A 21,331-nucleotide genomic window follows, 5' to 3' on the forward strand; every position below is an offset into this window, starting at 1 on the left:
GGTCTGACAAAGCACTTCCTACTGTGACAGTACAGAGTGCTTTAAAGAATATTGATTCTCTAATCTAATATCTGAGAATTAGATCTCCTAGCTAGCTACAAAGTTTGCAGAAGGTCCTGAATTTTTCCATGGAGACCTAAGTGTATATGTGCTGTGATTTATTTTTCCACTTGCAATTAGTTTCTTATTGTTATACAACCGACATACAATGGACTGAAGTATCAGATTTGCAATATAAATAGCCAAGCACCCCAAAAGATTTGGTATATAAAATTTTGCAGTTAGGAAACAAAGCAACGTCATAAGAGAAGCATAACCTCAAAAGCAGAAGCTAAGATAAGGAATTGATTGAGTGTACAATATAATTCTGTTAGAGAAAAATGGAATCTACCTAAGCAAAAGGGAAAAAATATCACCATAATTTAAAGAGTGTCAACATTTATAGCTTATATGGTCTTGATGCCCAGAGTTAAATCAAAAACCCAAATTAGAGGCAATTTCCAAACTTCTTGTAAAACTAAAATTGGAGTTAAGGTTGAAATTAGGGTATAACACTTGCAAGTATGGAAATGAACAGTTAAAGTCACCAAAACAATCTTATTTCTGCCTCTGTATTATCCTTCACATAACATTCAAAACCAGGAGACAACCTGGCAGTCCTCAACACTGCAAACAAGTCAGAAAACAAATTCTGAAATGTCTCATAACAGACATACTAAGATGCTAGTGAGCCAAATCAATCTCAGGTGTAAACTGGGAAAGCCAGTTGATTTATATTTACAATTAGTTTAGTCCAGAATGTCCAAAGTTTATCCTCCCTTCACAGGAGAGGAACTCTGGAGTCTTGCCTACTGAAATTCCTGAAGAGAGCTGGAAAGAACAAAGATCTCCTGACTGCTACTGGTTAGAAAAGCAAAGTTAGTGAAATGCCTCTTCCCTTTCCTCACAGAACGTTGCTGACAGTGCGCCAATAGAATTCTAAACCTAGATCTAGAAAGATAAACATATAGAATAGAAGTTACAATAGATACGGCAATCAGAGCAAAATTTCTAATATTTAAATCAGAAATTAAAAGCTCTCTGTCAGGGCAGCCCGCAGGTGGCAGCAAATACAGTAAAATCACACTACCAAACAAACCAACAGCAGTACTGAAGAGATTACTGTACTTGCAAGAAAAGGCAATAAAAAACCAAAAGCAAAGCTTGAAATGGAAATCAAAACAGAGCTAACTAGGGCCACCCCAGTAACATGTCAGATTTCTAGTTTGATTTTTCAGTAAGCCAGAGCCTGCCCTACCACAGGAAAATCAGAGCAAGAAATGCAGCATTTTCCATTCTTAGCAAAAACTAAGGGTGTAGTTAGAGGCTGTATTCCAACAAGCAGCAATAAAGCTTTTTATCAGATTAATGCAGAGAACACCATACTATAGACCTCATTAAATGACTCCAGGAAAGGCACAGATGAAAAACACTTGACTTTAGAATGTTTAGTTTGAATGTAACTGCATTAAACAAATGTAAATTGTGGAAATGCTCCATTAACATGCACACTTAAAGAAAAAAAAAAGATTAAAAGGAAATTTCCATGAAAGACATGATCATTTTAAAATCCAGTTGACACTTTCCCACTCCTTACCGGAAAAGCTTTTTAAAACTGTTTCAGCTAACGTGGATTTGCCAGCAGTAAACACCACGCAAGAGACTACATCTCTAGACTGATTTTCATTCTAGATGATCATTACATAGCTGCCAAGTTTTGCACAGCTCCATGTGTAACATTTTATACAAATTACTTAATGAACTAATTTGCATATTTCAAAGTTTGCCTATACAAGAACTGAGGTTATGGTCAACACACCCTGCTTCAAGCAGTGACTTCAGCATGGAGCGGTCCAAAGGTGGCAGCCGTGAGTAGGGTGCTGGGGGAGGGGGAGGCAGCTGTGTGGGTGGGATGCTAGGGTAGAGCGAAGTGTCTGGCTGCTGGGCATGGGTAGCTGCTGGGGTGGTGCTGGGACTGCTGCTAGGGACTGGGATGGGGGGCGTTTCTTGGGGAGAGCCAAATGTAGCTGGCTCAGGAGGCAGCAGGCAAGGCACGGCAGTTGGGTGCCAATACTGGACAGACAGCTCACCCCTTCACTTCCTCCAGCCCTGGGATCCAGCAAGGGGAGCAGCACGAGAGAGAGCACCTGCCTGCGCACTTGGTAGGCGCTACTGTGGCTTCTAGCAACCAGAAGACATAACTGAAGCTCTGGTGTGAAAGGGCTGTCAAATGCATGACACTCGGGAGCCCAGTTTACACCACAATATGCCAGTCCACATAAACCAACACATCTATGTTAGCTGCAGCTATTTTTAATTATGGTTTTCTAAGATGGTGGAAATTAGTGCTGATGGGGCCTGAAACTGCTTGCAGTCCAAGTAAGGTGACCTCAAAGCCACTGAAGCTGGTTAGATCACTTGAATTCTGGGGTACATTAACCACACACTAGTAACAAAGCTGGCCAGAAAAAAAACTAACTTTTGCTTCTATTTAAGTCCTACAACAGGGAAGAATCAGTAAAGGAGAGAGTAGTGTTTAATTCTCACTACTAGTATAGCATATGTGAGAGCTGCATGATTAGAAAATTCGGTTTTCTATTCTTTAATCTGACATTAGCTTCATGTGTGACTGTCAGCTAATCATTCAAATCCAAATTTCTAAAATCTGAAGCACTGTTCCACTCAGCATTGCAAAGCCTGAGTGAGTTAGATGGCTAAGTACCATTTTCAAGACTGACACAAGCACTCAAGAACCTAAGCCTAAATCATTGAAGTCACTTCTGAAAATGGAAGTTGACCACCTAAATCACTTAAGGTTTGCAATGTTGAGGAAATGTAGAATTCCTTTATAATCTGGGCCTTTTCTTCTGTGCTTCAGTTTCCCCATTCCCACTCATGAGATGCCCTTTATATTCACATCTGTAAAGCATTTTGAGATCTTTGGATAAAAGGTGCTAAGTAAACTCAAAGCATTATACAGATCAGCTGGCACAGAACCAAATCCTACATCTCTCAACTGAACAGACAAGAAAAATTCTGAAGCACATGATTTAAGTGTCATTTTTAAATTGCACATGAAATACTTATTTGCAAGCACAATACTTAGCTTTATCATTACACTAAATGTCTGATCCCAGAACGGAAGCCTATCACTGAAAACAGACAAAGATGTGGATTGATTCTATTTCCCTCCATAATCCTGGGGTAATAACCCAAAATTGTTTGCAGAATTCGCCGTGGAGGTTTGAGGAAGGATAAGCACAGATTTACCCTTTAGAGGATTTTCAAAAACGTAGCCAGCTGCATTCATAACATTAACTCTTCTTGATTGTTTTAGTCCCAAAAGCAGCATTAAGTAGAAATCTTTACAACTAGATTCTTATAAAGTAGCAATCAAATTGTGAAGGTATCTCAAAGGCTATTTAAAGATGCTTGTGGAAATCTTTTAAAATACTGTAGCAGGTTGAGAGGAGACCCTGGAGGCATGTGAGTTGGAGAGCAAGCACACAGTGCACTCACCTGCAGCACTAGTTCCTAGTTACAAACTACTCAAGATAGTCTGCCTGGAACTTAACTGTGAAGAGCTACAAAGGGATCTCTCAAAACGGGTGACTGGGCAACAAAATGGCAGATGAAATTCAATCTTGATAAATGTAAAGTGATGCACATTGGAAAACATAATCCCAACTATACATATAAAATGATGGGGGCTAACTTAGCTGTTCCCACTCAAGAAAGAGATCTTGGAGTCACTGTGGATAGCTCTCTGAAAACATCCACTCAATGTGCAGCAGCAGTCAAAAAAGTGAACAGAATGTTGGAAATCATTAAGAAAGCGATAGATAAGACAGAAAATATCTTATCACCGCTATACAAATCCATGGTACACCCACAGTTTGAATACTGTGTGCAGATGTGGTTGCCCCATTTCAAAAAAGACATATTGGATTTGGAAAAGGTTCAGAAAAGGGCAACAAAAATGATTAGGGGTATGGAACAGTTTCCATATGAGGAGCAATTAATAAAACTGGGACTTTTCAGCTTGGAAAAAAGACGACTAAGGGCGGATATGATAGAGATCTATAAAATCATGACTGGTGTGGAGAAAGTAAATAAGGATGTATTCTTTACTCCTTCTCATAACACAAGAACTAGGGGGTCACCAAATTAATAGACAGCAGGATTAAAACAAAGAAAAGGAAGTATTTCTTCACATAACGCACAGTCAACCTGTGGAACTCCCTGCCAGAGGATGTTGTGAAGGCCAAGGCTAGAAGAGGGTTCAAAAAAGAACTAGATAAGTTCATGGAGGACAGGTCCATCAATGGCTATTAGCCAGGGTGGGCAGAGATGGTGTCCCTAACCTCTGTTTGCCAGAAGCTGGGAATATGCGACAGGGGATGGATCACTTGATGATTCCCTGTTCTGTTCATTCCCTCTGGGGCACCTGGCATTGGCCAGTGTCAGAAGACAGGATACTGGGCTAGATGGACCTTTGGTCTGACCCAGTATGGCCGTTCTTATGTTCCCCTCCAAACACCCTCTACCCCCGGGAGGCTTCCCTCCATACTAGGCCAGGATTGGGGTGCAATGCCAGGGCACAGGGCAAATATGTGTAATTGTGAGTCACAAAGAGAGACAAAATGCAGTTGATTGGGTGCCTCAAAAAGTTTGGGAACCACTGACTTAGAGAGTTCCTCAGATGGAAATTGCTATAAAATGCAAAGTTCAAAAAAAAGGACACAAAACACATTCAAAATGGCCTTGTTCCTTTTTTTCCCCGGTAACTCCACTCTCAACCTCTGAAGCTTTCATTGCATAGCTTTGGAGATCTCTGAAGAGCTCATCTTTGGCCATCTCCCCTACTGTCTATCCTAGAAACTTCGGAATGTACATTACATTCTAGACAGCATGCTACGAAATCACTCAAAAATTGCACTTAGGGACAGCTCAGGTGTAACCAAGGGGCTGGCAGAGCTGCTTGACATTCAGCTTCCTCAAACTTTCTGGTTTCAGAGTGGAAGCCGTGTTAGTCTGTATCACCAAAAACAACAAGGGGTACTTGTGGCCCCTTAGAGACTATCAAATTTATTTGGGCATAAGCTTTCGTGGGCTAAAACCCACTTCATCAGATGCATGGAGTAGAAGATACAGTTGGAAGATATACACACACACACACAACATAAAAAGATGGGGGTTGCCCTGTATATATGTTTTGTTTGCGGGCAGGGTGGGGGGTGGAGGCCCACATCAAATCCCAGACACCAGAAGAGCTATGAAAGTGCTCAAACTGTATTTAAACAGCATACTTTAACTTCACTTCAGTCCAAACACCCAGGAGGACCCTCTCCCGCATACTGAAGTCAATGGGGCACTGCTCAGGTGCAAAGTCTGCATGCACACAACTCTTTGCAGCTTCAGGACACTAGCTTCTATTCCTCAGTGTCACATGCTGAGCAACTGCTTCTGTTTGTCTGTTTTCATTCACTGCTATAATCATTGCCAGGCAGGAGGTTCTGTGGGGGTGAGAATGCCTGCACTCTCCACCTTGCAGACTCAGAAGATACTTTGGTAATAACATCTATCCTGATTACCAGTGGCTTCGCACAGACAAACCTGAGTTGCCTTCTCTGCATCCTGATGATGTGTCATGGAGACAGTTTATAAACCTGCCTGTTTATAAAACTTTAGTGATGTCACTTTTTTTTTAAAAATGGATTTCATTATTGATTTACTGAATAACTATAGTTTAGCTATGGTTGCTAATGTGTTTAAAACAGATGCATTCTATACAAATCTAGCTGATTATTGTTCCTACATTACCTATGGGAAACTATTCTCACTGAGTTATGGGCAATTTCCTGATGCCCAGGAGCTACTTCCTACTTATAATTGTGCTGTTTTACGGTATCATGAGAAGATTTTAGAGTTGGAAAAAGCTATCCTGAAAGATGCTTTCCTGCTCCTGCATGTAGCACAGTGAATAATCTTGCCCCCCTGTAGATGAACAATACTTTGCACTTCAATAGCATGTTCCATCTGAGGATATCAAAGCTCGTTATAAACATTAAAGGTTCGGCGATTTGCCCAAAGGGAATGCTATTTAGAGATTGAATTCTTAACCTAAACATTTAAAGACTGAAACCATGATCCAAACCCTGATCAAATCCAACTATAAGCCTATCTAGCTATATACTAACCCTTGTCACTTGAATAACAAATGAAAACTCCTATGAATACTTTACTTTGTCAAACAGTGGAAAAATATTATTTCTGAATAGCAGCTTAAAACAGAAAATGGGATCCTGAACTTCACTAATGGATGCTGTACTCATGGTACAATACTTTGAAGGTCACTCTGGTTGACCTCATTACAAAAAAGATGGTGAAAACTTTCCAGGGTTAAGATTTTTTTTTTTTTAAATAAAGGGGACAAGGAAGTGACCTCCCTGACACCAATAAGGGGATTTGGGCACTGTAGCATTAGTTAGGTCTTCAAATCGAGTCCTTTTCCTTTTTAAAAAAATCTGAAATGCACGGAGCCTTTAAGACAAAGTTAGCTTGCATAGGTAAAAATCAGTCAGGAAGTTCAAGATTCCACAGCATAATTAACTCAGCTATAAACATGGGTTTTCCCCCCCATTCCTGTTTTTCTGACTAAACATATAGCATATACATAACAAAGCAGGCAGGTTGTGAAACATCACTGTTGAAATTTAACTGTGGCTTTTCCTGATTTTAGAGATCTTCAGTGTTGAACAAATGTAGTTGTTTATATTATTATTACTGATAAAAGTAGTCAGTAAATGTCTCTCTCCTAACTGGACCAATTTAAGTCCATCTGGAGTAGACATGCTCTGTTCTCAAAAGAACTTTCCACTTTTAATATGGAAAGGAATGATTACTATTTTCCCAGATTCTGTTCCTTATTAAGTTGGGTCAGAGACAAATGAAAGAATTAGCCCAAAGAAAACTCATCTGGATGAAAAGGAGATATTTAGAGTATAATCTAATAAAAAAGTAGATATGTGAACTGATGTTTCTAGAAAGAACCCAAATGCCAAGTTTTATACCAAATACAATTCTTTTTAGTTAACACAGCCTCCTGAACCAGTGATTGGTATATTCAATATAATTTTACGTTACTGGGCTGATTTATTCCCATTTGATTTAGAAACAAGGGAAGTGGCCACCTTTCTCATGTATTACATAGCCTAGGAGGGTGGTATACTCTAGTAAGGAAAAGCTTTAAGTTTTCCCCTTTCCCATATCCTATAAGGATGACAGAGCAATAATTTTATATACAAACAGAAAAGCACATTTTTATGTAGCACAGTTATACGCGAGTGTTCACTGCAGTATTATACTTTGATACATAAGCAGATGTGGAAGATGTGTTTGCTGAAGCAACTGAAGGGGTATGGCTGATTGGGGTTGAAATCACTCTGCACGGGTATAATTCTGGATAACAGGTTGATATTCTCTCTGGGTGTATTGCCAAGTAGTTTTAGTGTTTAGGCTGCAGTTACTTGTCTTTGCTGCCTATAGCTCCATCAGCTCAAGCCCCATGGTCTTTGAACCAATTTTCAATCATATTAGAATTGTGACTTGTTAAAGAAAATACAAGATATGAGATCACAATTCAGTTGTAGAATTTTCTTCATGGTATAGGAATGCATTTGCTTGCAGCTGTTAAGTATCACTCTTTTCTGTTATGAAGAGCTGCCAGGGGGAAGTGTCCCCCAGAATGTAACAGGCTGAGCTTTTATTGATGTATGTCAAAGATTTTTCTGTAAGCTTGTGTGCATCCAGAGTGTTTGAGTCTCTGGGCTGTTCCAGAATGTGTATGTGTGGTGACCAACTAGATCACATTCTCTATAGCAGAAGTTGGGTTCAGATCAGCGGAGCTCCATGTGGGTGCAGGAGGGTCTGCCCACGCATTGTAATAACGTACAGAATTGGGACCATACCAAGCAATCTTGTTTCTGAACGATCTGCTTTCTATGCAGCCTGACAAAATTTTGAACTTTTTCCTCGCATATAATCAACTTCAGCTTTAATACTTAAATTACTATCATATTTTGAATTTCTATAGCTCTTTTCACCTAAAGATCTGAAAGCACTTTACAATGAACTGAGCATCACAGAATACCCCTGTGAAGTAGCTGAAAATTATTTCCCTTCCTTTTACAGATGGGAAAACTGAGGCAGAGAGAGGGTAAGTGGCTTGTTTAAGGTCAGACAGTCGTTCGTACTGCTGATCCCTTGTCTCGGTTTCTAATCACTGGGCCAGGCTTTCTCCTCATTGTTGCCAGAACTGTGCTCCAAGAATGGCTAGACCAGGGGCTGGCAACCTTTGAGAAGTAGGGTGCCAAGTCTTCATTTATTTACTGTAATTCTGTCCATCCAGGCCAGCAGCAGGCTGAGTGGGGCCGGTGGCCGGGATCACTGCTGGCAGCAGTGTGCCACTAAAAATCAGTTTGTGTGCCACAGGTTGCCGACCCCTGGGCTAGACTATGCCTTGTAATTATTATAAAAGCAAATTGTGTTCAAGTAATAATTTCCATTTGGTATCCAGATGGCACCAACAACAAAGGCTTTGAAAGGGTTACTATCTATGAACTCCAATGTATAAAGCACACAGATTGTGGCCCACAAGGAATGTTTTTTAAAACTTTGTTGAGACGATTCTCTTTCTATTTTGAATAAACAGTCTCAGTTTTGTACCTACAAGTTTACATTTTAATAATGAGCATGATAGCTACAGGCAACCTCTGACTCCGATTTGTACTGATGTCTAAGAGTATGAAAACAAATTGTTTCAAAGGATTACAAACATCCTCCTAAAGAGATTCTATCCATTGACAGGCAGGATGGTGGTAACCTAAGCTCAGAATCCACACAGCCAACCCATAGTACAGGAGGAAACCAGAGACTGTTGAGTGCCTTGCACTGACCTACATCCCAGTAGCCACGACGGCTAGGTAAAGTACTATATACAGAGACTGCTGATCTAGAGTGGCTCAAATTTTAGGTGCCCAACATAAGGTACTGTACAGGGCCCTGCTTTCCGGAGGGCAGAGGTTCAGCACTTTCTGAAAATCAGACACTTACAGAATGTCTCAAGCTGGGCAAACACAATCACTAGGCACATTTGAAAATTAGACCTAACTGCTTTCCAAGAGGAAAAGGCAAAACTTGGGACAACACACCATAGCTTTTAAAATTACCTTATTATAAACTCACTGAGATGTGCCAGTGGACAGGAAAAAACACCCTAAATGCTGTATGATCAGAAAGGGGTATTTGGATTTGGACTTCAAGCTGTCTAAGATAATTGCAATTCCTCTTTCTTAACTGGAATTACTATTTTTAAAGGTCAATCTGGAGGTACAAATGATCTTGCTACTAGGTTGTTAATGTTTTAAAAATATGTGGTGAGAGAAGTAACCCTTTAATGATGAGACAGAACAGCACTGACAGTCATTTTGGTTGACATTTCACTTGACAAGTGTGTTTTATATAGAGTGTTCATACTTGCATTTTTAATATTATATCTAATGCACCTGAACTGCCGAAGGACTTGGGCACTGTACAATGGTAAATGTACAAAGCACATTCATCAGTTTGAATGTTGAAGGTGTTTTGATTAAGCTAATCAAGGAAGTCTTCTAAAGAGAAAGAGGCAAAATGGTTTAGAGGGAGAGAACTACAGGATCAGCAGACGTCTACTTTCTTTTCCAGAAACAACATTTTAGGGGCATTTTAAAAGAGAGGAGAGATGGGTTAGGATGAATATGAAAGGAGAGGAAGTTTCAAGCCCTAAAGTTCACCACAGCAAAGCATGCTACTGAAAGCCCAATGATATAAGTAGCAGCAAAAGTATCCCTAACATGCAGGCAACTCTCTGGAAGAGGCAAAAGGAGGCAGTCTGCAATGTACCCAGGGCCTACAGCATTAAGGGTCTTACAAACTGACAGGGCCAACTTAAAAACTCAATTCACCACTTTTTACAGAACCACCAGACTTCTGGCATCTCATGTGACACCCACACATGTAACTACCTCTCATATTTTATGCAGTCAGCTGGGCTGTAGGAATGACTGCAATTTTGGATGCTGGCTATCAGAGGCACCCAACAGCTTCCGTTTCATCTGATGCCTGAAGAAGTTATATGCTTAAATTCTTGCGAATCAAGAGGAGATTATCCCTTACTCGATATTAATTACATTATTTTAAAAAAATGGTCAAAGTTCAGTTTGTCTAAGAACATACAGAGTCAAACAATAAGCTGTCATAAAAGCAGTGGTTTTTTTTAATCCAGTCACCTAAAGACTGAAATAGCTGCTGGTGAAAAACTGTCTATCCTAGAAACCATCTAATCGTGGATTTGTATGGAATCAATATGAAGGCAACTAAGGAAATATCTAATTCACAAAATAATCACACTGTAATAGCTTGTTTTGCTACATCTTTATCATATTAATTCACTTAAAACAGCTTAAAATAAAGACATCATTTTACCAGTGGAAGTGAGTATAAATTAGAAGAATGGAGATAAGACAATCAATCAGTTACTTAAAACCCAATCCTGCAAACACTTGTGCAACATTAACTTAATGCCCTGTGAGCAGTTCTGCTGGCTCTAGTGGAACTATTGAGTGTGTACAGTTAAGCACATATGCAAGTCTTTGCAGGGTTGGGATCTAATATTGTAGCTGGGCAGATGATTAGATGCATATTGTCATCTTTTGTTTTTTTCATTGACTAAAAAAAATCCAAAGACTCCACTGGGAGTTGGACTGGCCCCTGACTACAAAGGGAAAAATATTAAACCAACCCTATCAACAAGGCGCTGTCAAATGTACAAAGTAAACGGAGGGGGGAGAAAAGAAAAATGTTTCCTGTCCCCCATTAGCTTTTCAGCTGTAGTAATCTTAGTTGATGATTGTAACTATCGTAGATGCAAAATGTTAAATACAAAATGGGATTTTCATGTTAACAGAGTCAGTATAAAAAACAGAAGAGAGTTAGCCAAACTGCTCGTGTTATAAAAAAGTGGTCTTTTTTCAAGACTTACATTTGTTGAAAAAGCTGCTTTGCCTGCACTGTTGTACTGTCACGCTACATGGCGCAGAAATGTAACAACGAGTCTGTAGGACCCATGCCAGGTTCGTATAGTGACAGCCACTCCTATTCACTGGTAACGAGAGACAGCCTGTGGAGGAAGATACAAAATTGTGAAGAGATTTTTATTTTCAGGTTGAAAGAATCAGCCATAAAGACTTTAAAGGGTTGATTTATTTAAGAAACCCACAATTATCTCAGCAGACTTCCACCTTCTGTCCCTGGACTGCACAAGGTAAGGTACTTGGGGAGAAGGGAGAGTAATGATAGGTACCACACAACACACATTGATATGTTTAAAAATAATCGGTGGAGGACTTCTTCCATATCACTGGCAGAGATTACAAACAGCCTCTAGAAAAGGAGGGACATTCTCCATCCATCAGGTATGTGACAATGGTAAATAATTCCAAGATATATGCACCCACTAAAGAAAATCTGAAGACAAAGTCACCCCATTGAGGAGTGCTATTCTAATGCCTGCCTAAAATGTTAATGAGGATCATATCACAGTTTAGTAAGAAATCCTATAGGTTACATATAATAAGACAGGTGGAGAGGGAACATTTAGAAAGTGTGGCAGGAGAATGTCTCCCCATAACTGAAAGGCCCTTCCCACCTTTTGTCAATTTTGGTTGTGTTCCAGAGCCACCCGTAGCTCAAGTGGCCAAAAATGCCTCCCCCCACTACCTTTGGTAGAAAGGTGAACATTTCTTTCTCATGCAGACCTAGCCAATTATTCTCGTCCTTGTCACCCGCAGACTGGATTAATGCAATGCACTACACAAGGGGTCATACCTTGAAGATTGCTCAGAAAGTGCAGCTAATGCAGAGTACAGCAGCTGTTTTATTAATTGTGTTAGCTACAGAGAGCATATTAAATCAGTATCCAGGGGGTGCTCTGGCCTCATTATCTGGTTTTAGCTGCAATTCAAGGTGCTGATACTGACTTTTAAAGTCCTACATTGTTTGGGTCCTAGGTACAAGAGTAGGTGCCATACAGCAACTGACAGCACCTGATCTACTCTAGCTCTCTGGCTTGGTCTACAATTACATCGATATAGCTACATCACTCAGGGGAGTGAAAACCCCCAGAGTTACTGACTGACATAACCTCCAGTATAGATGCAGCCATGCCAATGGAAAAGTGCTTCCATTGCCGTAACTAATGTTGTCTGTGGAGGTGATGCTCCTACACGGACAGAAAAAACCCTTTCTGTCGCTGTATGCTGCATCGACACTACCGGGCTACACCTATATAGTATCCGCTGAACAGACTTGCCTTCACCCAGAGCCCCTAGATGTGAATGGCTGGTATAGGGGACAGAGCGTTTTCAAAAGGAAGGTATATGACTTGAATTCGCTTCCTAAGTCTGCTGACCTTCAGGGTACAGGACACATTTTGTTCTCTCAGGCTTTTGCCCAAAATAATGGAAGTTGAGCGTATTTTTATTTACATCCTAGCGTGGGGTTACATGTCTTTAAATTTGAGCTGACATAGGTCATTTGAATTTGCTGTTGTTTCTTACTAAAATAAACCACATACACCAAAACAGTATGCATTTTGAAGAAACTAAAATAAAAATGGGGACACAGTGTACTGATCTTGAAAGAGACCATTCAAATATAGCTATTCATTAACCAATAAAATCCAAAACAAACTACTTCCTCATAAAGAAATTGGATTCTTAAAATCAATCTTTCCTACTAGATTTTAAAAGTACAAAATAAGCACTGATCGTTGCCATATACTGTTATCTTCCAATACTATTGATCCAGTGGTCCATTTCTCAAAAGGTAGGGTAATTAATTCACCTAAACAAATGACAACTTATTAATTTAACTGGGCCCTGTATCAGCAGTAGATTTTAAAAAAATTATCTTATATTAATTTAAATTAATATGTTACTTTAAGTCTTATTTAAATGAAAATAAGTTATTTCTGAGGAAAGTTAGTTTGATTGCTAAAAAGTCATTATGAAAATAGTCTGAGCTCCTGTAAATTTCTACAAAATAAAAAGTTGCCCACAAATAGATACTAAAAAAAATAATAGCAATAGAAAAGTGACCTGTTTATTCTTAAAATCCTGGATAAGTCATTAGGGAATCCAGTATAAGTTAAACAAAACAAACCACTAAAGCATAATGTGAAATGCATACAAGAAATATTGGCTACCATTCAAATCCTGCATTCCTTATACATCCAAAAGTCCTACTGAATTAATAGGTGTATTGGGTGTGTAAAGAGAATATTCAGTTAAATAATCTGTTTATTAGAACCTGAACTAAACAAAAGCCCATACATCTGGTCTAAAGTTTTGTATTTTCAAGTTGCTGCTTCTCCCCCCCCCCACTTTTTTGAAAATGACAAGCAGTAAATCTACATTAGATGAACAATTCCTCTTGGGACAACTGTTCATGGCAATTATATGAATGATTTATTTTATCTTTGAGTCTTATGCAAATTAGAGAGATTACTTTTTAAAAGTTAGTCATTTATTCTACAAACTAATTTAATTTCATATTATGTTGTAATATTTCTAATTTCCCTTGTTACACTCCTAAATCTTCCACAGCTGTAACCTGCTATCAATAAAATCATTTCAAAACGGTTTGCAATACCATCCTGCCCTCTTACCTCGTTTATGAATCTTGTCACACCTCAAATACTACTTCACCAATAGACCAATTAATTCTTCTCCAAACTTTACAATTCTTCCAATTCAGTAATAATGAGTTTTCCAAATACCTAAGCACATTCTCTACTGATAAAAAAATATTCCTCAGTAGAAATGATGATCAGCATTTAAGTAAACTCCGATTTTTCATTCTGCAAAAAAGCTGCCTTATTCAGACAGTTTGTGGGAGCACAAGAGTATTTGATGTTTAGTCACACTAAGAGGGATGTCCAATCAGTAGATTAAAAAACAGCTTTTGGGACCTCAGACAGCACAGACGTTCCGGGCTAGATTTTCTTCTTAGATTGCGTATCAGAGTGAATAAGCTGCTTTGTGGTACTGGTCATTTGCATCTTAACTAATTTGGTTGTAAATGTCCTTCATGGATCAAAATGATCATGATCACACAATATGACACTGTACTGTAGAGCACAATAGGAAAAATGAAAAGCATTCATTTGAAAACAAATCATAGAAGAGCAAAGGAAGCATATTCATTAGCAAAAATGTCCCTGCTATGTTTCTTTGCTTTTGTAGATTTTAAGTCGATTAAAAAAAATTCCACACGCTAAATAACAGTCTACTTCATTCTAACTCTAAAGGGCTCATGGTAGTCAAAGAAAGTGAATGCAAAGACAATGAGATCAGGGAATAACAGTGTTTGGTTATTTAAAAAAAAAAAGTTCAAGAGGGATTAAAAGTGAACAGGGGAGTTAACCCAAAGATGAATCTCAAAAACTAGATTAGCAAGAGAAAGCAGCAGGCAGTGGAACCAGCTGGGTTATCAATATGGAAACTGAATTCAGCTAGGATGAGAGCAGGAGATTGTAGATGAGTAGAAAGTCAGACAAGCATCAAAAGAGGGAACAAAAGAAACCAGATGAACACTGGCATCATAGCAATAAAAGGAAGCTGGACATGGGAGAAGTCTAATTGGTCTCAGGAGGACTGGTGATCGGGAGCCAGCTGTCAGGGGAGAGAAGGCACTACTATTCCTGGCCCTCCCTAGTCCTAGCAGCACTTTCTAAGCATCCTGGGTGAAATTCTGGCTCTCCTGAAATCAAGGTCAAAACTCTTATGGTCTTGAATGTGGACATGATTTCACCCCTGAATGCTTCGTACAGAGGCAGCTAGCTACCAGGGTGCAATTTATGATAACTAAGCCTGGTCTACACTAGGAACTTATGTCGGTATAATTAAGTCGCTCCAGGGTGTAGAAAATCCACCCCCCTGAGCAACATAATTATACCGATTTAACCCTGGTGCAGACAGTGCTATGTTGATGGGTGGCCTTCTCCTGTCAGCATAGGCATTATCTGCACCAAGTGCAACGGCGGCACATCTGCAGCACTGTAAGTGCAGACAAGCCCTTACATCTAGAGAACTCCGGTCTTGAGTTGAAAATCAAAATTAGGTATCTAGGAACCCAAAGTGGCTTTGACGACAATATTCTGAATATTTTGGTCTCTGAATTGCAGTGGAACAGAAGAAGATACAGCAGAAAAGCATCATTCCCACATCCTGAATCTCTGAATGCTGGTATTTAATATACCCAAATACTCCCATGAACATACTCCCACCGAGGGAATAGACATTTTAAAAAGCAGAGACAAACAGGAAAAATATTTGTGGAGGGGAAATAGTTTGGAAAGTCACATCTCTATATAAAACAACATTTTGAAATGCAGATATATACATTAGTTGCCATGTCGTACACACTACTTCCTGTAACTTTTCAAAAGAGCAGCACCTATGTCTGGATTTATTTATATTTTTAATTATTTCAAACTAAGGCATTTCCTACGCATAGTCATAAGCTATTCAGAATTTAATTGGGACCCTGGCTCTCTTGAGACAAAGGAGACACATGTTAAGAAAGCAACACCAGCAGAGGACAAGTCAGAGCAGAAAGGAATGCATACTTAATGGGTTTTCTGCTCTATAATAAAAAAGCCAAAAAACATGCTGTCACTGCATACTTCTAGATTGTAAACATACTACGCAACAGCTAAGGCTGTGAACTAATCTTAAGGCCTGTCTTCACAGCAACAGTTAGTATTCTCTAGATCAGGGGTGGTCAGTAGGCAGAGCATGGGCCAAATCCAGGCTGCCAGACGCTTTTGAACAGACTGTGAAATCTTTTTATTTACTTATTATAATCATTACTGTTATTACAGTGTGAAAAATGTGTCTCTGGAGTCTGGACCTTGACTAGGAAATGTGGACCTTGACAAAAAAATAAAACTCTGCTCTAGTTAGTCCACTGGAACTAGCCTAGTGTGTGAAAGGGACCACACTACAAAACAACTCTTGGTACATGTTCTCAGTGTAGGCAGACAGACACGTGCTAGCTCTGCTCGTGCTAGTGTGCTAAAAGCAGCAAATATGGCTGCAGTGGCTCAGGCTAGCCCAAGCGACCATGACCACTCTGCTGTGTTTAGCCCACTACCTCAAGCAGAACTAGTGCATGTAAGTTCACTGGCGTTGGGAAGCATCCTACCAGGCACTTAAATTCACCCATTAGTATTCAGATTTCTAGTATTAGTATACAAGTGCTTACTAAATATTGACACATTTTATAAGTGCTTGTATACAAATACTAGAAGTCTAAATACTAAGATGGGTGAATTTGAGTGCCTCGTATGAAATGAAGATATTGGTATAAAAGGCATCACAGAACCTTGGTGGAACAATGATAATTAACGGGACATAGTAATGCCAGGGTACAAAATATATAGCAATGACTTGCATCCGACGAAGTGGGTATTCACCCACGAAAGCTCATGCTGCAAAATGTCTGTTAGTCTATAAGGTGCCACAGGATTCTTTGCTGCTTTTACAGATCCAGACTAACACGGCTACCCCTCTGAGCAATGACAGAGTAGTTGTGCCGGTGAGGGAGTGGCACTATGTGAAAGAAAGCATAAAGTCAAATATACTAAATATCTTAAATGATTCAAACTGTACCATAGAATCTCTATGGATAGAAATTCCATGCTTGAATAGTAAGAGTATAGCAGTAGGAATGTACTACCGACCACCTGATGGTGACTGTGAAATGCTCATAGAGATTAGAGAGGCTACAAAAATAAAAAACAATAATACAGGATTTCAATATCCCCATGTTGACTGGGAACATGTCACCTGCAGAGATAAAATTTCTAGACACCATTAATAATTGCTTTTTGGAGCAGTTAGTCCTGGAACCCACAAGGGGAGAGGTAACTCTTGATTTAGCACAGGATCTGGTACAAGAGGTAAATATAGCTGAACTGCTCAGTAATAGAAACCATCATGTAATTAAAATTAACATTCCTGGTGGTGGGGGAATATCCAAGATGTTGACCACAGTAGCATTCGACTTCAAAAAAGGGAACTACACAAAAATGAGGAAGCTAGTGAAACAGAAAGGAAGAGTTACAAAAGTGAAATGCCTGCAAGCTGCATGGAAACTTTTTAAAAACACCCTAACAGAGGCTCAAATTAAACGTATACCCCAAATAAAAAAAAGCAGTGAGAAGACCCCCCCCCCAAAAAATGCCATCAGGGCTGAACAATAGAGTAAAAGAGGCAGTTAGATTCCAAAAGATATCCTTTAAAAATTGTAAGTAACATCCTAGTGAGCTAAACAGAAAGGAGAATAAACTCTGACAAGACAAGTGTAACAGTACAAATAGGCAGGCCAAAGAAGAATTTGAAGAGCAACTAGCAAAAGACACAAAAACTCACAAAAAAGTGTTTTTACATACATTCGAAGCAGGAAGCTTGGCAATCAATCAGTGGAGCCTCTGGACAATAGAGATGCTAAAGGAGCATTCAAAGAAGACAAGACCATTGCAGAGAAGCTAAATGAATTCTTTGCATTGGTTTTCACTGATATAGAGGATGTGAAGGGAATTCCCGCACCAGAGCCATTCTTTTTAGGTGACAAATCTGAGGCTCTGTCCCAGAATGAGTTGTCAACACTGGAGGTTTTGGAACAAATTGATCAACTAAACAGTAATAAGTCACCAGAACCAGATGGTATTTGCCCAAGAGCCATGAAGGAAGTCAAATATGAAATTGCAGAACTACTAACTGCAGTACATAACCTATCACTTAAATCAGCCTCTGTACCAGATGACTAGAAGACAGCTAATCTAACACCAATTTTTAAAACAGGCTCCAGAGGTGATCCTGGCAATTCCAGGCCAGTATACCTAATTTCAGTACCATGCCAACTGGTTAAAACTATCGTAAAGAACAGCATTATCGACACAGATGAACACAGTATGTTGGGGAAGAGTCAACATTGTAAAGGAAAATCATGCCTCATCAATCTATTAAAATTCTTTGAGAGGGGTCAACAAACATGTGCACAAGGATGATCCAGTGGATCCAGTGTACTTGGACCTTCAGAAAGCCTTTGACAAGGTCCCTCACACTAAAGGCTCTTAAGCAGAGTAAGCTGTCATGGGATAAGAGGAAAGGTCCTCTCCTGGATCAATAACTGGTTAAAAGTTGGGAAACAAAGGGTAGGAATTAAATGGTCAGTTTTCACAATGGAGAGAGGTAAATAGCGAGGACCCCCAAGAATCTGTACTGGGACCTGTCCTATTCAACATAATCATAAATGTTCTGGAAAAGGGGGTGAACAATGAGGTGGCAATATTTGCAGCCATACAAATTTATTCAAGACAGTTAAATCCAATGGTGAATGCAAAGAGTTACAAAGGGATCTCACAAAACTGGGTGACTGGGCAACAAAATGGCAGATGAAATTCAGTGTTGATAAATGCAAAGTAATGTACATTGGAAAATATAATCCCAACTATGCATAAAAAATGATGGGGTCTACATTAGCCATTACCACTCAAGAAAGATCTTGAAGTTATTGTGGCTAGTTCTCTGAAAACATCCTCTCAATGTGCAGTGGCAGTCAAAAAAACAAATGGAATGTTAGGAACCATTAGGAAAGGGATAGATGAAACAGTAGATATCAAAATGTCACTATATAAACCCTTGCTACTCCCATATCTTAAATATCGTGTGCAGTTCTGGTCACCCCATCTCAAAAAAGATATATTGGAATTGGAAAAGGTACAGAGAAGGGCAACAAAAATGATTGATTAGAAGCATGGAACAGTTTCCATATGAGGAAAGATTAGAAGGACTGGGACTGTTCAGCCTGGAAAAGAGATAACTAAGGGGAAATATGACGGAGGTCTATAAAATCATGAAGAGGATGGAGAAAATGAATAAGGAAGTGTTATTTACCTCTTCACATAACACAGGAACAAGGGCTCACCCAATGAAATTAATAGGCAGCAGGTTTAAAACAAACGAAAGGAAGTACTACTTCTCACAATGCAGAGTCTACCAGTGTAACTCATCAGGGGATGTTGTGAGGACCAAAACTATAACTGGATTAAAAAAAAGAGTTAGATACATTCCTGGAGGACAGGTGCATCGGCGGCTATTAGCCAAGATAGTCAGGGACGCAACCCCATGCTCTGGGTATCCCTAAGCCTCTGACTGCCAGATCCTGAGACTGGACGACAGAGGATGGATCACTAGATAGTTGCTTTGTTCTGTTCATTCCCTCTGGAGCATCTGGCACTGGCCACTGTTGGAAGCAGGGTGACCAGATCGCAAGAGTGAAATATCAGGACACACTGGGCGAGCAGCAGGGGTGGGACAACAGACACAGGTACACAGTCCCGACCGGAGCCAGAGGCACACTGGTCCGCCTGGCCCTGTGCTACCAGCGTGCCCCTTCCTGTTGGGGGTGGGCGCACGCTGCACCACACAGCTCCCCTGCCCAGCACCCCCTGGATCCACTATGCCCAGAGCCCCCCTACAACCTTTCCACCACAAATGCACAGTGCTGTGCACACACATCCCACCCAGGGCCCCCCTGCCCACAGCCCCACCACAGCTGCCCAGCACCCCACAGAATCCCCCACTTGCTAGTTTCCCAATACACACAGATTTCCCCTCCCTCCCAGTGCCCTTCCCCACAGCCCCACCACCACAACTACACAATGCCCCACACAGACCCGCACTGCCTAGTGCCCTGACACACACAGATCTCCCGCACTGCCCAGCACCCCCCCCCCAACAGGCCCCCACTGTCTAGCACCCCAAAACACACAAACCTCCCCCCTGCCCAGCACCCTCCACACCCTCACAGCCCAGCACCCCCCACACACCTCCCAGACACTCACCATCACACTCTGCCCCCTTCCCTGGCCGCACTCACCAGCCCTGCTGGGAGGTCTCTGGCTCCTAGGGCGAGAGCAGTGAGGAGAGTCTCCAGACTCTCCATGTGCTGCACCTGCCACAAGCGCGAGCTCCGTGGCTCCCATTGGCTGGGAAAAGTGCCAATGGGAGCTGCCGGAGCTGGGCTTGCAGCTGCCCGCAGCACGCAGAGCCCCCACACCCGAAGAACCAGAGGGACCTGTCGGGGGCGAGGTGGGGAGTCCCGGCGGTGCCTACCTGGGGTGGCCCCCATCCCGGGAAGCATCCGACAGGCTGGTCCCTCTGGCTCCTAGGGTTGCAGGTTGGGTCGGGTAGGTGGGTGGTGGAGGGTTCTCTGCCCGCTCCCTGCACCTGCAAGCCCCGTCCCTGCAGCACACGGTGCTCCTGCCAGCGGGCAGGTGCCGGGAGCTGCCCCGGGAAGCAGTGAGCGGCGGTGCCACAGCTGTGGTCTGGACGGTCCCCAATATTGGGACAAAGGGCGTCCTGACCAATGTAAGGTTGGGATGCAGGACAAGTCCCCTAAAATCGAGACTGTCACAATAATATCAGGACGCCTAGTCACCCTAGTTGGAAGACAAGTTATCGGGTTAGATGGACCACTAGTCTGACACAGTATGGCCATTCTTATATTCTTATGCTGTGTTTGTATTAGCAGCTGATGAATTGTAACTCAAGTTGCTGCATCCACAGTGCACTATAAACTTCAGAGTCAGCAGCACTTCAGCGTCAACCCATACCCCCTTATGAACCAGCTAACTCTAACTTAAAGCATCACTTAACTTGAGCTACAGACTTATGTGTGGACGGGAATCAGGTTATGGGAAAATCTTTTATAGGTCAGGCTAACAATGCAGTGAAGACAAGCCCTTATGCACCATGATTCCTCAGTAGAAAAAGCATTCCAGGCTAAAAATTTACTTAATAAAAGCATGGCTACTCAATTTTTCTCCCCCCAAAGTAACAGCAATGGCTGGATATCTAGTCTCGAGATATGTACAAACATGAGTAAAATTAAAGATGAATAAAAATATTCTGATCTGGATAAGGGAAAACATACAGAAAATAACTATTATTTATGCAAAGTGACACCCACAAGAATCCGCTTTGTAACACAGCTGGCTGTTGTACCCCCACACCCACTTACTGTAAACTACGGCAGCAGTTCTCAACCAGAGGTCCAGGGCCCCCAGAGGGGGCCAGGAGCAGATTTCAGGAGGTCCACCAAATAAACCAGAGAGCAGGGCCAG

The 21,331-nt window shown here is 41.0% G+C and overlaps 1 protein-coding gene across 1 annotated transcript in view; it reads right to left on the reverse strand.

The window, feature by feature from the left end:
• MRPS5 (mitochondrial ribosomal protein S5) overlaps positions 1-21,331 on the reverse strand; it is an 87,379-nt gene that overhangs the window by 62,033 nt on the left and 4,015 nt on the right. The window contains exon 2 of the mRNA XM_045011532.1: positions 11,120-11,257. Within this exon, the coding sequence (XP_044867467.1) occupies positions 11,120-11,257 (138 nt within the window). The remainder of the gene's footprint in view (positions 1-11,119; positions 11,258-21,331) is intronic.

Source organism: Mauremys mutica, chromosome 3 (genome assembly GCF_020497125.1).
Source record: "Mauremys mutica isolate MM-2020 ecotype Southern chromosome 3, ASM2049712v1, whole genome shotgun sequence".
In the NCBI taxonomy this organism is placed as follows: Eukaryota; Metazoa; Chordata; order Testudines; family Geoemydidae; genus Mauremys; species Mauremys mutica.